Below are 16,159 nucleotides of genomic sequence, written 5' to 3'. Positions count from 1 at the left end.
GTTTTATGGTGTAATGTGAACCAGATTTTACTTTGTGACCTCTCTTAAGTTATTTGTACAATGTAAAGGATTTCATAGTTAAGGTCAATTGCCATAACCATTTATTACAAAAACAATGAACAATACATTTGATTATTTGTTAATATTATGTATAGGAAGATGTGGAAATTGAATAAGTGCTAATGATGTAAAAGCCGAGTTCTTCAGGCTTTAAGTAAGAAATGACTAACTCCAATCTAGGGTTCAGTCGAAAATGAAGTGAAATAATGGATATGTAAATACAGCCCTGTAAAACATAAATGTACCTAAAAGTTACAGATAGATAAATCTGTTTACTAAGTAATAATAATTAAAACTAATGTTTTTATTCATAATCATTATCATGCAAATTTATTTCTTCAACACAGAGCCTTGGCTCACATCAAACATCAGGCTCTAAAGGGCCTAGAAATCCCTATTGTAAATCAACGATCTAATCTATAAAAGATGTCTAATTTAATAATATATTTTCTTTACTTTCAGATAAATTTGATCTTTGAAGATTTAGAATGCCAAGTGCTGGTGCTGTTTGTCCGCCTCAAATTACTCCTTTACGTAAACACATACCTGGCATCGTAAAGTCAAAAGTTGATACTACAACTCTAATTGAATTAGTTTCAGGTAATAATAAACAAAAAACTTTAAAAATGAAACACACACTCACTAAAATATTGTAAATTCAGAAATTATTGCAATGTTCTCATTATTGTCAATAATAGGATGATAATGGCAATGATAAGAACTAGCAATCTGATATCTCATAGACATAAGTACTAGTGTTTGCAAGTATTCCTGAAATTGCAATAATAAGTCTCACATTTTTGTTATTTCTTCAAAAATCACAAAAAATAAATACACACAATAATTTCTGAATTCACCCTATACATCCTGAGTCAATGTTTATTATATATATATGTGAAAAAATAAGAGAAATGTCATTATGATTGTCATGAAATCAAAGCTAGTTTATAGGTGTAGCAGAGTTGTCATAGACAGATCATAAAGTTAATGTAAGATGTAACATATGTTGTTTGAGTCAGGTAAAGGTATATTTCTTTTAAGGGAATTGATTATTATTGCCAAATAAAGTAGAAATAGGAATGGTGGTTGTAAACTTTCAATAAAATATGTTGCCTTTAGGAGATGCATCCTTAAATTGATGTAACGAAATTGTGTTTGTACCCAGTTCTTGCAAACAGTTACATTTTAAATTATTACATAATTTGAATCTTTCTTGTTCATATTCAATTTGCAGTATCCCAGAAATCCTGAGTTAAATTGCATTAGAGGTCATTGAAATAATCCACTATTTTCATCATGCCATTTAGTGGAGGTATAGCTGGTCCCATAATTGTTCCATTACGCCGCCCAAAAATTGGTGTTCTTGGGTCAAATATTGATACCAAGACATGCATGTCCCTTCAGTCAGGCAAGTCTGCATGGAAACAAAATAGGTTTCAATAGAAGCTAAAACAGCTAAAATGCATGATGATAATGGCTAGGAGACAGATTAATATAAGCATCTTTGCTTGTTTCTATTTTATGTTTAATGAATGTACTATGTAATGAATTAATAATTCAAATGAATATTGTTTATACTAATGGCTCAAAAGGCTTATGCTGACACACTATATTATAACTTCTAAAACAGCATGGCAAGTGGGTCCACGGTTTTGATAAAGCTGATCATAATGATACAAAAATTACAGTTGAATGCTAAGAGCACCTTAAATTTAATATTGGTGTAAACATTGTGAAATATTTATTATATGCAACTAATACACTTTTCTTGTTTTTTTTACGATAATTGATTATTTAAAAAACCTTGACCAGTGGAACATAATGACTTTGGAAGATATCAGAAATCTTTAATATGAAACACGTTTCATCTTGTAAATGCCTTGTAAATTCAAACATGTTTTACAGTGCTCTTACACTGAATATGCTAACAGTCAGAGTATTTGATATAGTTATACAAGTAATTTGATTTAAGTGATATTTACTTGTCATATTTTAGATTTCCCTATCAAGGCTTGAATTATCTTCCCATTTAAATGCTTTTTCCAAAAATGTATTTATACAAGTATTTTTTGCTTGCTTCTAGTTACTTGTATATCCATTACCCCGGACAGTCTATTAAAAAACCAAATTGTAACATACATGTACATGTATGGTTTGATTTATTATTTTATTATTTTATTTTTTTAGTATAAAATTTGACAGCCATATGCATTTTTTTTAGTCTCTCATATGTATATGAAGTGAAGGATAGAATAGAACATGCTATGTTTTTTATAGGATAGAATTAAATATGCTTTGTTTCAAATAGGATTAGATAAAGCATGCTTTGTTTTCTATAGGATAAAATTAAATATACATTTTGTACTTTACAATGTATGTAACAGCTTTTGATGACATTGCTGGTATTTATAGCAATGATTTTTTGCATGAAATATATGCAACCATGTTATCTGTAGTTTATAGCTGTAAACATAAATATTATATGTCCCAGTATATAAAACAAGTAAAGAAATTTAAACATAAACAATCAAAGATCTATCAGTAAGGCTCTATTCTCCATATAATGAATATCATTAAAGACCACTATGTACTGACAGAGTTTTAAGATAATCAAATTAAATATTTCTTTAAAAAAAGTTATTTTTTTATTCTGTAGACACTCCTGATTGTAAATTATACTTCACCTCTGATGGCAGCAAACCATCAGCCTTCCAGAGGAAGATAGGTGGGAAGGAAGTCACATTTAAATATGTAGGCCCATTTACACTTAGATCTGGCAAAAGAACTCTCAAAGCCATTGCTGTCAGCAGGTGTGTATAATAAATATCTATTAATATTATAACTAATTCACAGTGTTTGTTTTTTTAGATGATTTAAGATGTGTGTTAAAATTTGTGCATACAATATTGGCTTAATCATAAAAAAAAATCAAAAATATTTTTATATTACTCACAAATACTCATTGTGAAAGCCAAATTCTTGGTACATGTACTACTCTTTAAAGAAAATAATTGAAATTTTTACTAGATGGCAAAACTTTGAATATGACAAAATTCAGAATAGTGGTCAATTAACCACTTCAATTGGAAAGAATCACTGTTGACCAAGGAGGACATTTAGAACTTACATTTGAGTAAATTTGAATGCAATTAACAGATTCAACTTATCGTTTTGCACTTATGTAAAAATATCTGGTTAAACATAATTTCTAATACCTTGTAAAAGATAATGAGTATCAGCCACAAAACTTCATTTCAAATAAATGTAACATTACAGTTTCCCATTCAACGTACAATCATGAATGCAAATGTAAATGTAAAATTTTCAGAGATGGCATGCGAGAGAGTGATGTTGTCACTAAACAGTTTAACGTGGAAGATATTGGTGCTCCATCTGCAGATTATACCACCGATGATTACAACAGTTTCTTTGAAACATCTGACCTTGACACAGACTGTACATTAACATCAGGATCAACATTAAAGTCATCACATAAAAAATCAAATCTAAAGAAGAAACCTCAGAGGGTAAATCTATCAACTTATTATAAAAATTAGGAGATGTGGTTTGATTGCCAATGAGACGGCTATTCATCAAAGTTCAAAAGAAGTGAATGTAAGCAATTATAGGCAAACGTAAGGCCTTCAACAATGAGAAAAATCTATACCCATATGGATGTTGTTCATTTTATTAATATTTTATCATCGACTGAGGAAAAGTTGTATTCTCATAGATATTTGATTTCCTGGTTTTGTTAAAGTCTTATGCAATATAAAAATAAGGAGATGTATTCTATAGAAAATTAGAATTTTATTGAAAATAACAACTAATTTTGCACCTTTTCTAATGAAGTCCACCAAATGTGTATCCCAAAAATAATGATGAATTCACAGTGCTTACATACATGTAGTATGAGAACTGTTTTAACAAGTTTAGAACATGGGTAAATGCATACGGTAATATATATGGCTTTGATGAACAAATTGAATGTTTTAATGGATATTAAAGGAAATTGGTGGTGTAAAACTTTATTATTTTGAATATATTGTGGTGAATTGTGGAAATACTTAAGTGATATAGACATGAAATAAGTTCAAGATATATTCACAGTTCTTTTAATACAATAGAAGTAAAAGAATGTACCCCCACCCCCTAAATTGAACTAATTTTATATTTAAAAATTTAATTAAATTGAATGTATTTTTTAATATAAATATTTCAGAGTACAACCCCTATCAGAAGTAAATCCCCTATGAGGAAGACCAAGACACCAAAAGAAGCATGGGCCAGTAGTAGTTCACCTATGTTGGATGTAGGAGCTTATGATGGACCAGGTACAAAAAATTATTACAAAGAAATAATTTGTTATGAAAGCTTTCTGTTGAATAATTATGATAGTTCATATTTTTATACCATTGCTGTTTTGGAGGGTGTATGCTGTTTTACCCTTGTTTGTCTGTCCAATGGAATTTCCGTCACTTTTTCTCATTAACTACAAATAACATTAACATTTTCTTTCTCACCATGCTCTAATTAACCCATAAATCTTCCAGTAAGAGATCATTATACATGTACCATTTGTTTAAACAGTACCCCTGTATATATACTGATTGGAAGACCAAGACATTTAAACCTTTTATACCTCTGTATCTGTATTTTACTTATAAATGTACTTAGTTTTTCTTCCAGTTAACATTACAATCAGTCTGCAGTTAAGTTTTAAAACATTTATTAGATTCATAAACTATTCTAGATTTTTACCTAACTTAGACAGAAGCTTCTTACAATCAAAAGAAAGTTTCAAGAGGAATAATTTATTGATTTGTTTTCTAATTTTTGTTGAGCCTGCGATTAACAGCAAAAGTAGGCGAAACACTGGGTTCCGCGGAACCCTTACAAATTTTTTCTCCAAATGAGCAACTGTTTTTAAAATGATTTTTCAAATTTAGTTGGAAGCCCCACTTATGTATACAAGTATTATTAACGACAATGTTGAGTTTTTCATATCTTTATACATTTGAATGTTTCAGAATACCCCACCCCTGAGATGCCAGATGGACCATTTAATCCTGTGAACTACTCAGGAACACAGATCAATGTATGGGGAGGTAATCCTAATGCATGGCCAGGCATGAATGCTAACAGTGGTGCAGTTACATTTGGTCAGCCTAATCAGGGAATGATACCATGCTCTACACAATTTGGTTACCTTACAGAAAATATGATTCAGGTACTTTAAGATATTAGTCAACAGTTAGATCTAAGCTGTTTTGCCAATTCACTACAGACTATGGAATCATAGATTTGGCCCTGAAAACTCTCAAATTGGATAGAAATTATTATAGGAAAAACTAAGATTTTCATCATGAGGGTGCACAACATGTTGTCATAATGACATCCTTACTAGTCAAATATGTCTGAGCTTGTTGGTTATTGTTTTGTTTCTAAATCTGTCCGATATCTTTTATCAAGGGTTTATGAAAGTACTAGAATTAATCTCACATATTAAGTGCAAACCCTCCTTAAACCTTCTTTATTTTTTTTTATTTTTTTCATTTTGAAGTATTTGACACTACAGATAGTGTGGTCTTTTTCTGATTAATATTTAGTTGTCAGTTGGTAGTTGGTAGTCTTATTTAAAGTATATGCGTTTAACATTCCTTGAAATCCAATAGTCCCAAAGAGTTACTTTAATCTTGGCTTCTACCATTATAATTTTGAACAAATTCACAAATCCTTCCAAATTTTGAAGACTTAAAGTCAATGTACTGGTCCCAATTTAAAATTTAAAATATGTTAAATGATAAATGAAATATCCAAATTGAACAAAGCGCCGCAGATCATTTATATGAATGCTTTTGTTGAACAAGTATAAAATTAAATTAACTTATATACAGCAATATTCTAAGTAACAATATAATAGATGTAACTTATGAAATGATATTTTTTAGGGATGTAATCCAGAAAACAGACATGTTACGGTTGGAGAACTTAGAAAATCAATGGAAGGAAGAAGACCTCAAATAAAAGAAAAACCTCCTTCTCCACCTCCAAGTCCACCCCCTCGTGCTCCAGCTTTAGAATATCCTCCAAAAGATCCTGTACCCAATACTATTAGTCCTGGAAATGGTAAATACATTGACATTCTTTGGATTCATTTATTTTCATGGGTATCAATTTTCAGAGATTGAGGAACTGAAGACCAGCATTTGCGTGGATATCTAATTTCTTGGTTTGTCAATCTCGGCATACAACATATGAAATGTGTAATTTATTAGTTATTTGATTTTGTGGTTCAATTGCACCCACAAAAACCACGAAAATTGGTATCCAACAAATAGTAATGAATGCACAGTTTTATGATATAAAGTCATGTTGTTATGAAAAAAATAATTCCCAGATTAAGGGGACATACATTTGGAATTAAACTTGATATTTTTAGGATTTGAAATACGAGAAGGATATAGTTATTATACATCTACTGATTAGTAACCTTGAGAACATTGTCATTTTACCAATATGAAATCATACATCTCATTCTGGATTTTATGTTTGAAATTTGTGCAGCATATGAAATGGTCAAATTTAATTCGTTAGACATGATTTGTGTGTCTAGACCAAAGAGTGGAACAAACCAAAATTATTTTTAATGTGCTTTTTTTGAAAATAATCTTAATTTTATGATCTAAACATAGACATAGTCGTAAGTGACATTTTTCACAAAGTGACTTAAAGTATTATTTAAAACTATTATGTATATGTTTCATGATATACATGTCATTTGTAGCTTCAATCAAAAACCATAAGTCATAGAAAGTTAGACAATTTCATTATCAAAAGAAAATCTGAATAGACAACCACCACTTACAAGGAAACTCAAAGATCAAATCCCACCTAAAAAAGAGACAGGAACTTCAATGTTTCAGATTGGTCAGTAGTCCTTGCTCCACTCATGACCCCCATATATAGCTTTCTACTTAAATTATTATGATTATTTATTTAAGGTGATTTTAAAGAAAATATACGTCATGTATATGCACATATGCTTGAATATGCAAAAGGAAATAAAGACTTCAGATTGAAGGTAGCAGAACCTAAAATGGGAAAGGTAAGTTCTAGTTTTGAATTATATTTTATTCACTTTTCACTGGATCACTTAAGTTAACCAAGACTTAAGGTAGAAAATTACCATCTATTTGCATTCTATTTAACATTATCAAAGAATTAATGAAATATGCCTTTGAAAATATTATTAAGAATTGAATGCTTCTTTTTTGAAAATTCATTGGGGTATAAAAGTATTAATTGAAGTACATTTTGTTTGAAGAGCTTCATTCTAAAATTGTTGGCACAGTCATCGCTTGTACAACCATATGAAATAACTAAAAGAAGTATTCAATTCTAATTACATTTTTTTGCTATATTCATGAAAACACAATTACTATCACGTTTTTTTCTGATATTTACCTAAATAATGTATTAGAATGAAATATACATCTAATGTAGTTATTGATATACACGATATATGAATTTACAATTGCAGATGTTAGAAGCCAAGTTTGAAGATGAAGGTGATGGATATAGAATCTCAGTTGTGATGGCAAGGCCAGGTGTGCCCAGTAAGTGAACAGCAGCATGCCTGTGTATAACAATCTAGCATTTTATATAACATATTTTGTGATATTTTAAAATCTGATGCTTTGATATTCACCTGGTGTCATTTCTGTCAAATGTTGCATGTCTATCAAATGTTATTTTAGGTGCAATAAGCAAAACGCTATATAAAGACTTTAAGTTTACTATTTTCTTGAACTTCAAAAATAGAAATGAAAGGGTAAATCATATGCAACAGATTTCTTTAACTGTTAGTTTAGATGACATTGTTGTACTTATATAGGTGTATATTATTTAGCTTTAGAATGTATACTGTAAAGGTGAAGGTATAGTTTGGGTCTTATGCTTTTAACCTGGTAAATTTACAGAAAGAATAGAAAATTTGTGTGAAACCTTTAATTAAATAACTTTTGAACTTCTAAAATAAAGGCTTCAAGAACAACATGTGCTCTATGCTATTTATCAGCAAGAGTCAAATGATCAAGACATGAAAGGAAAATTCTTTTTTACAAATTCAGCAATGTTTATTGAAGAAAATTGATATAAAGATTAGTTTTGCGAATAAAGAAATTTCAAAATTAATTTTATAATCAGATACATGTATAAGGAATGTTTTAGTCTCAAATCATACTTTCCTCTGTAATTAGATACCCATGTTTTCATTGTAGAAACAATATTTATTTATTTGCTAAAGATATTTGGACTGCGCATTTATAAATGTTTGCTATTTGTGATTTAAAAAAAATTCTTGTTCAACAGTACATAAAGCAAAAATATAAAAGACAATCTGTTTGAAATTATCTGACTGTCATATACTCATTCTGCCTTCAACAAAACACGAAGAAAATGACTATACATTGTATATTCAGTGGACTTCAATGAAATTGATTGAGTGGTATTGGCATTCATGTGACCATGTGTGTTTTTTTATTGTCTGCAGCCACTTCTAAGTTGAGATATAAGGGTTCATTAAGGAAAGTAGGGTTGTTTCCACAAAAAGAGGGTCATTTTGACCTAGATTTAATGCTTCACAGATTTATATTAGGGTTTATGTACATGTTCAGGTTTCAAATACCAAGGTTCAGTTCTTTCCACTCTGACATCACTGACTTAGTAATCAATAGATTGTTTAAAGTCTTATTAAAGATGTTTTAATACATTTTTATTATTATTAAATTCATGCAATAGAGTAATGTCTTAATTCTTTTAAGGCTGTCTACAATTAGGTTTTAGAACCCCACTTCCTAATAATGTAATGGATAACACCAGACTAATAACTTAACTTTAGTGGGGTAACTATAAACAATTATATGTTTATTTAAATGTTTTGAAAGAACTTTTTGTATTGTAAACATTAGTTTTTATACGACCGCAAAATTTGAAAAATTTTTCGTCGTATATTGCTATCACGTTGGCGTCGGCGTCGTCGTCTCGTCGTCGTCCGGCGTCCGAATACTTTTAGTTTTCGCACTCTAACTTTAGTAAAAGTGAATGGAAATCTATGAAATTTTAACACAAGGTTTATGACCACAAAAGGAAGGTTGGTATTGATTTTGGGAGTTTTGGTCCCAACATTTTAGGAATTAGGGGCCAAAAAGGGCCCAAATAAGCATTTTCTTGGTTTTCGCACTATAACTTTAGTTTAAGTTAATAGAAATCTATGAAATTTTGACACAAGGTTTATGACCACAAAAGAACGGTTGGGATTGATTTTGGGAGTTTAGGTTTCAACAGTTTAGGAATTAGGGGCCAAAAAAGGGCCCAAATAAGCATTATTCTTGGTTTTCGCACAACAACTTTAGTTTAAGTAAATAGAAATCAATGAAATTTAAACACAATGTTAATGACTACAAAAGGAAGGTTGGTATTGATTTTGGGAGTTAAGGTCCCAACAGTTTAGGAATTAGGGGCCAAAAAGGGACCCAAATAAGCATTTTTCTTGGTTTTCGCACCATAACGTTAGTATAAGTAAATAGAAATCTATGAAATTTAAACACAAGGTTTATGACCATAAAAGGAAGGTTGGTATTGATTTTGGGAGTTTTGGTCCCAACAGAATAAGGGGCCCGAAGGGTCCAAAATTAAACTTTGTTTGATTTCATCAAAATTGAATAATTGGGGTTCTTTGATATGCCGAATCTAACTGTCATGACTGTGTATGTAGATTCTTAACTTTTGGTCCCGTTTTCAAATTGGTCTACATTAAGGTCCAAAGGGTCCAAAATTAAACTTAGTTTGATTTTGACAAAAAATGAATCAGTTAGGTTCTTTGATATGCTGAATCTAAAAATGTACTTAGATTCTTGATTATTGGCCCAGTTTTCAAGTTGGTCCAAATCAGGGTCCAAAATTAAACTTTGTTTGATTTCATCAAAAATTTAATAAATGGGGTTCTTTGATATACCAAATCTAACTGTGTATGTAGATTCTTCATTTTTGGTCCTGTTTTCAAATTGGTCTACACTAAAGTCCAAAGGGTCCAAAATTAAACTTAGTCTGATTTCAACAAAAATTGAAATCTTGGGGTTCTTTGATATGCTGAATCCAAAAATGTACTTAGATTTTTTATTATGGGCCCAGTTTTCAAGTTGGTCCAAATCAGGATCTAAAATTATTATATTAAGTATTGTGCAATAGCAAGTCTTTTCAATTGCACAGTATTGCGCAATGGCAAGAAATATCTAATTGCACAATATTGTGAAATAGCAAATTTTTTTTTAATTAGAGTTATCTTTCTTTGTCCAGAATAGTAAGCAAGAAATATCTAATTGCAAAATATTGTGCAATAGCAAGATTTTTTTTTAATTGGAGTTATCTTTCTTTGTCCAGAATCAACTTAAATCTTTGTTATATACAATATACAATGTATATTCACTTTTTACTACCAACTGATAAATTAAAATAATCTTTACCATTCAGTGATAATTAACAAGCAGTTTTTTTACATCTTAATATTTTATGATGTATTTAAATGAGTAGTTATTGTTGCAAACTCCATTAGAAATTTTAATTGAGATTAGTTTTGGAATAAGGGAAAGGGGGATGTGATTAAAAAAATTGGGATCAATTTTTCTCATTTGAAATTTCATAAATAAAAAATAAAATTTCTTCAAACATTTTTTTGAGAGGATTAATATTCAACAGCATAGTGAATTGCTCTAAGAGAAAACAAAAATTTTAAGTTCATTAGAACACATTCATTCTGTGTCAGAAACCTATGCTGTGTCAACTATTTAATCACAATCCAAATTTAGAGCTGAATCCAGCTTGAATGTTGTGTCCATACTTGCCCCAACCGTTCAGGGTTCAACCTCTGCGGTCGTATAAAGCTACGCCCTGCGGAGCATCTGGTTACTTATTTCAGGACAATAATTTTGTGCATTTTTAATTTTTCAAATTATACATATTATTTTTAGTTCTGGGTAGATGGAATTAAATTATACTATCAGGAAATGTTTGCCTGTGCATGATTAGTGTAATATAATTAATGTATTCAAACAGTTTCATATCTCAATTTTTTTCATAGACATAATTTATGTTTTTTTTTTATACCATGCTGATTATAATGCATGTTTCAAATATATTTTTATCTGCAACCATAGTACATGTTACAGGAAAAACAATTGCTCGTAATTACTGCACACAGGACTTCTTTTTAATTTTATTTTCAAAGTGATTGTACAGAAATTTAGAAGAGGTTCTAAATAAAATGTGTTGTTTTGTGTATGCCTCCTACTTTTTTTTAGCATTTTTAGCTTGTTTAATATATCTCTGTAAGAATTTATCCTGTGTATAGTGAAAAAGTTGTTTTATACTGAGGTACGCTTTATGAATACATATTCTTTTTTATAATCTATTTATTGACTGTCAAAAGTTAAAAAGCGATACCTGTGATATTTTAGTTTTATTTCAATATTTCATTAATGTATTTTTATGTATTTTTTAATTCAAAATGACAATGAACTTATAAATGCATTTTATAATTCACCATTATGCATATTTTGATGATTTTATGCAATTGAAATATGAATCAGATAATAAAAGTATTGAACTATATTCTTACTATTGTCTTCTTTGTATTTGCCAGGGGGATCTGTTCGAAAACCACCCAAAGTTGAGCCTAAAGTAGAACCAAAGAAAAAGACTAATGGCAATGGTAAACCAAAACCAAAAGAAACACCCCCACCTAAAAAGTCTGACCCATATTTTGCCATGGAAACAGAAAATTTAGAGGTATACAAATAGTAAAGAAAATTTGAGATTTTAGTGTTTACCTGCTTTTCCATTTGATAGACAGGTACACCTGTGAAGCAGCATTGAAAAGTATATAAATCAAAGACCTAAAACTAGCATAAAGTTCATGATATGTTTTAAAAGAAACAACTTTACTTTACAAGGACATACAGACAGACACTAAAAAGCTCATCCAGTGTTCTGATCGTGGAGCATCTATATTTTTATAACCATAAGATGAACAAATGATGAAATTTTTCTTAAAGGGTACCACAATATATGTCTACCATATTAATTGTTGTTCGCTAAATGTCCAATTGCAAACATTACATGTTTTGGACAATACACCATGTCTAGAAATCTTGTTTTTGAAGATTAAAGTTTACATGTTATATTTAAGTTCTGGCAATCGATTAAGCTGATCATCAGTCAACAGTAGAATTGTTTTTTTCATGTGCATTAAATTATCCAATATCGCTAATTCCTTAACCATGTTAACATTTGAGAATAAAACACTTGATAGAGTATCAGATACATTTAATTCTAAAGAAACTCACTAGATTTCAAGAAAACTTCCAATAGACAGTGCTAAATACAATAATACACAAAAAATCATAATTATCCAATGTTTTGTACAGTAGAACAGAGCACACCTACCACCAACAGCTGATGAGTACATATGGGCATTGTATGTCTCTTTTGTGTTTTCTATCCTATTGATTTTTGGGATTTCCCACAGTAAATATAGACTGCCATATCTACACAATTATAGTGCATAGCTAGGGTATGAAGTAGTTATGCCATATATCAGACTTGAATCATAATATAAACAAACAAAAAAGCGCTGTGAAGTGTGATGTCTTGTCAGAGTTGATGTAATTAGGGCTTGATATAATTACAGACTGAAGGTACAGTGAGACCGTATGATAAATTCAATGCTGAACAAGACTCTGAAGTCTTAAGAAATGCTATGAAAGGACTTGGTAAGTAAAAGTTACTTCATAATTATGTTAAATTGGATTTATTTAATTTACTTTCAAATGACAAGCTAATAACTATGGTTTAAAAACAATTTGAAAGTAACTACGTTATTGTTAGTGTTCTAGACATCAAAATTATAGTGTATTTTTCTTTAACTAGTTCTCCTTAAGGAGATAAAAGTTACAAATTTATCTGCATGCATGGCAGTTAATCTTTTTACATATGTTATGGTGCACATAGAATTTTTAATTTATTGAAAATAAATGATAGGCATTCTTAAAATAAAAAAAAAAAGTATGTATACTTGATCATTTTCACCAAAGGATGTTTGCTGCACTGTTTCAAAATAAATATTTAAAAAAAAAGACTGCTGTAAAGTGATGGTATAAAAATAACCAAACTAAAAAGGAGGAAAAAATATATAATGGGATATGTCCTTGTTTTTGAGATATAAGCCATTGAAAATTTGGCCAGAAATGATTCTCTCTAATGTTTAATTTCAAACATTTAACATGGCATTAAATACTATGAAAAAGTATCAAGGATTTTGTAAGATCTTGGAAATGGCTTTCTGAACTATATAGATATAAGAAAATGTGGTATGAGTGCTAATGAGAAAACTCTCCATCCATGTTACAATTTGTAAAAAGTAAACAGTCATAGGTCAAAGTAATGTCTTCAACACGGAGCCTTGGCTCACACTAAACAGCAAGCTAAATAGGGCCCAAAAATTACTAGTGTTAAACTATTCAAACAGAAACAAACAATCTAATCTATATAAAAAACAAGAAACGAGAAACACTTATGAACCACATCAGCAAACGACAACTACTGAACATCAGATTCCTGACTAAGTACAGGTGCAAACAAACATATGCATAAAGAAAATAGAAGTTAGGAGGTAAAATATTTAATGGCACGATATAGATGTAACCAGAGGATTCCGAATATTTTACAACATAAACAAAAACAAGATTATCTAACATCCATAAAACATATTCTATAATTTATTTTATTTATTTTACAGGAACTGATGAAGATTCAATCATCAATGTGTTAGCATACAGATCTAATCCTCAAAGACATGAGATATATACTACGTACAAAACAATGTTTGGAAAGGTAAAAGTCTAGTTGTTGATTTTTTTTATGTGGAAACTGAAAGCATTGATTACAGTGTTCTCCCCAGGATTTTTGGATAGCGCTGTGGTAAGCACGTAATTTTCGACAATTTTCAGTAACTTTATCGCGGCGCGCAGTTTGTTTGTAATTGATTTGTTATGTGTTTTTATTATATCATGCTGTTGATGTTTCCTCTTGTTATGATGTCCTTGTCATGCTCATGGAAGTTACAGTGTATCCCTTAATGATGCTTTGTTTGTTAATGTTATTGTCTGGATATAGAAGTCTGAAGTCTTCTTTTCTCCATTGTAAATTCATATATTAAATCCTCATACTATCTATGTATAAAACTGAAGGAAGAGTCTTTTTCTATGATGGATCTACACCAGACTGCCTGTGCCAAGATTTCTTAGCACCATCAGGTAATGTTGCAGAACATGTAGGACCAACAATAAAGTCATTGTCAGCTTCTGTTTGGTTTTGTAACAAACTGTAGCAGTGTACTGTTTACCTTACGACGTTTGACAGGAATTGACATTTTTTAGCATAAAGATTTCTCATTTTTATGACCTAAACGTTTTATAATATTTAAATGGCCTCATCCAGACATCAAGAAAGTAAAATTTCTGAAGTCGTATCAGCTTGGGGTTTGTTTTGCTAATCATATCCTCTCAAATTGTTATCAAATGGAAAAATTTCTGACTAAATTATAAGTTCGAATAGGGGATAATTAATATTTAAAAGACTTGATCATTTTCGGGGTTCGTATGGATAGTAAACCCGGCAAATAATTTGTAACAAACCCCTGTGTAACAGTTTGATCGTTTTTAAAATCATCGTTTGTTCAAAGTTCGTAAAACAAGTTTGTGAGTGACGTCGGGAAATGCGGTCAATTCATTTCATCACATTTCATTCATATATGCCTCTATATTTTCTTTAAATTAAAAAAATCGATGTCAATGTTGAAATCTTTGTTTATTTTGATCTTCCAAAAACGCCATTTTTGTAAAATTTATTAGACTGGTCCCGTGAAGTTACTTTAATACAACAGAAATAATTCATTCAAAAATCGTAAACCAGTCGATCACGTGATCCGAAGTGAAAAATAAGCGGGAAATTTGAAAAAAATTGAAAAATACGGAAAAAAATATAGCGACGCGGTTGCGTTGGATAGCGCTGCGGTCAGTGCAATAGGACAGCGGGGAATTGCAATAGGGCTGAAAAGCACTGTGCTAAAACGGCCTGGGGAGAACACTGGATTATAAAATTGTCAAAATTGCATAAGTGTTGTGCACTGAACTATGTTTGGTGTGTGTTAACCAGAATACTATAAAACCATAAAACTGGCTTTAATCCACCATTTTCTACATTAGAAAATGCTTGTAACAAGTCAGGAATATGAAAGTTGTTATCCATTCCTTTTGATGTGTTTGAACTTTTGATTTTGCCATTTGATAAGGGACTTTACATTTTGAATATTCCTTGGAGTATTTTTGTGATTTTACTTTTTATTGTATATTTGTTATTAAATGGATGTAAAAGGAAATGTTGATGCAGGCAACAGAATATAATTTTTACTTGATATGCAAAGCGGGTGAGATATTAAAATGCATTTGCATTGCAGAAAAACAATATTTACAATTTCAAAAATATTAAAAAGTAGAAAATTTAGTGGTTGGATTTCTTTTTCATTGTGTCATATCTATCATATGAAAAGTAAAGGATCTTTTATTCTTCTGATAGAATAACTGTCTGTTTGTTCGTTAATATAGGCAGATCTAGCAACAATTGCCAATTTTTTATGCAAATTTAGAAAAGATATTGTTACATGTAAATAAAAGATCATGAAGTTATATCAGCTGTTTTTAAGAATTAATTTTCATTGCAGGATTTGATAGAAGATTTGAAGGGCGAATTAAGTGGAGGATTTTTAGATACATGTAAAGCATTGTTGATGCAGCCAGCTCAATATGATGCTTACTTGCTACGCAAAGCAATTAAGGTATTTAAATTATTACTGACAAATCAACCTGGTCAAATATATGTCTTTTGTTCAAATTTCAATGTCTAGAAAAGTATCTATTGAATTATTTCAGTTACTATGAAATAATGGAAGAATTGTTATGCAGTAATTCGATAATATGGTGTA

At 30.1% G+C, this 16,159-nt stretch overlaps 1 protein-coding gene across 1 annotated transcript in view; it reads left to right on the top strand.

Moving 5' to 3' along the window:
* The window catches only part of LOC143063570 (annexin A6-like), a 33,524-nt gene that overhangs the window by 283 nt on the left and 17,082 nt on the right, over positions 1-16,159 (top strand). The window contains exons 2-13 of the mRNA XM_076235783.1: positions 523-660; positions 2,717-2,870; positions 3,389-3,587; positions 4,283-4,394; positions 5,091-5,290; positions 6,012-6,189; positions 7,065-7,168; positions 7,604-7,679; positions 11,762-11,907; positions 12,809-12,890; positions 13,916-14,010; positions 15,899-16,012. Of these exons, the coding sequence (XP_076091898.1) occupies positions 549-660; positions 2,717-2,870; positions 3,389-3,587; positions 4,283-4,394; positions 5,091-5,290; positions 6,012-6,189; positions 7,065-7,168; positions 7,604-7,679; positions 11,762-11,907; positions 12,809-12,890; positions 13,916-14,010; positions 15,899-16,012 (1,572 nt within the window). The 5' untranslated portion in view covers positions 523-548. The remainder of the gene's footprint in view (positions 1-522; positions 661-2,716; positions 2,871-3,388; positions 3,588-4,282; positions 4,395-5,090; positions 5,291-6,011; positions 6,190-7,064; positions 7,169-7,603; positions 7,680-11,761; positions 11,908-12,808; positions 12,891-13,915; positions 14,011-15,898; positions 16,013-16,159) is intronic.

The sequence above is a fragment of the Mytilus galloprovincialis genome, chromosome 2, assembly GCF_965363235.1.
Source record: "Mytilus galloprovincialis chromosome 2, xbMytGall1.hap1.1, whole genome shotgun sequence".
Classification (NCBI taxonomy): Eukaryota; Metazoa; Mollusca; class Bivalvia; order Mytilida; family Mytilidae; genus Mytilus; species Mytilus galloprovincialis.
The sequence above is the reverse complement of the archived record's forward strand: the minus strand, read 5'-3'. Positions and strand labels throughout refer to the sequence as shown.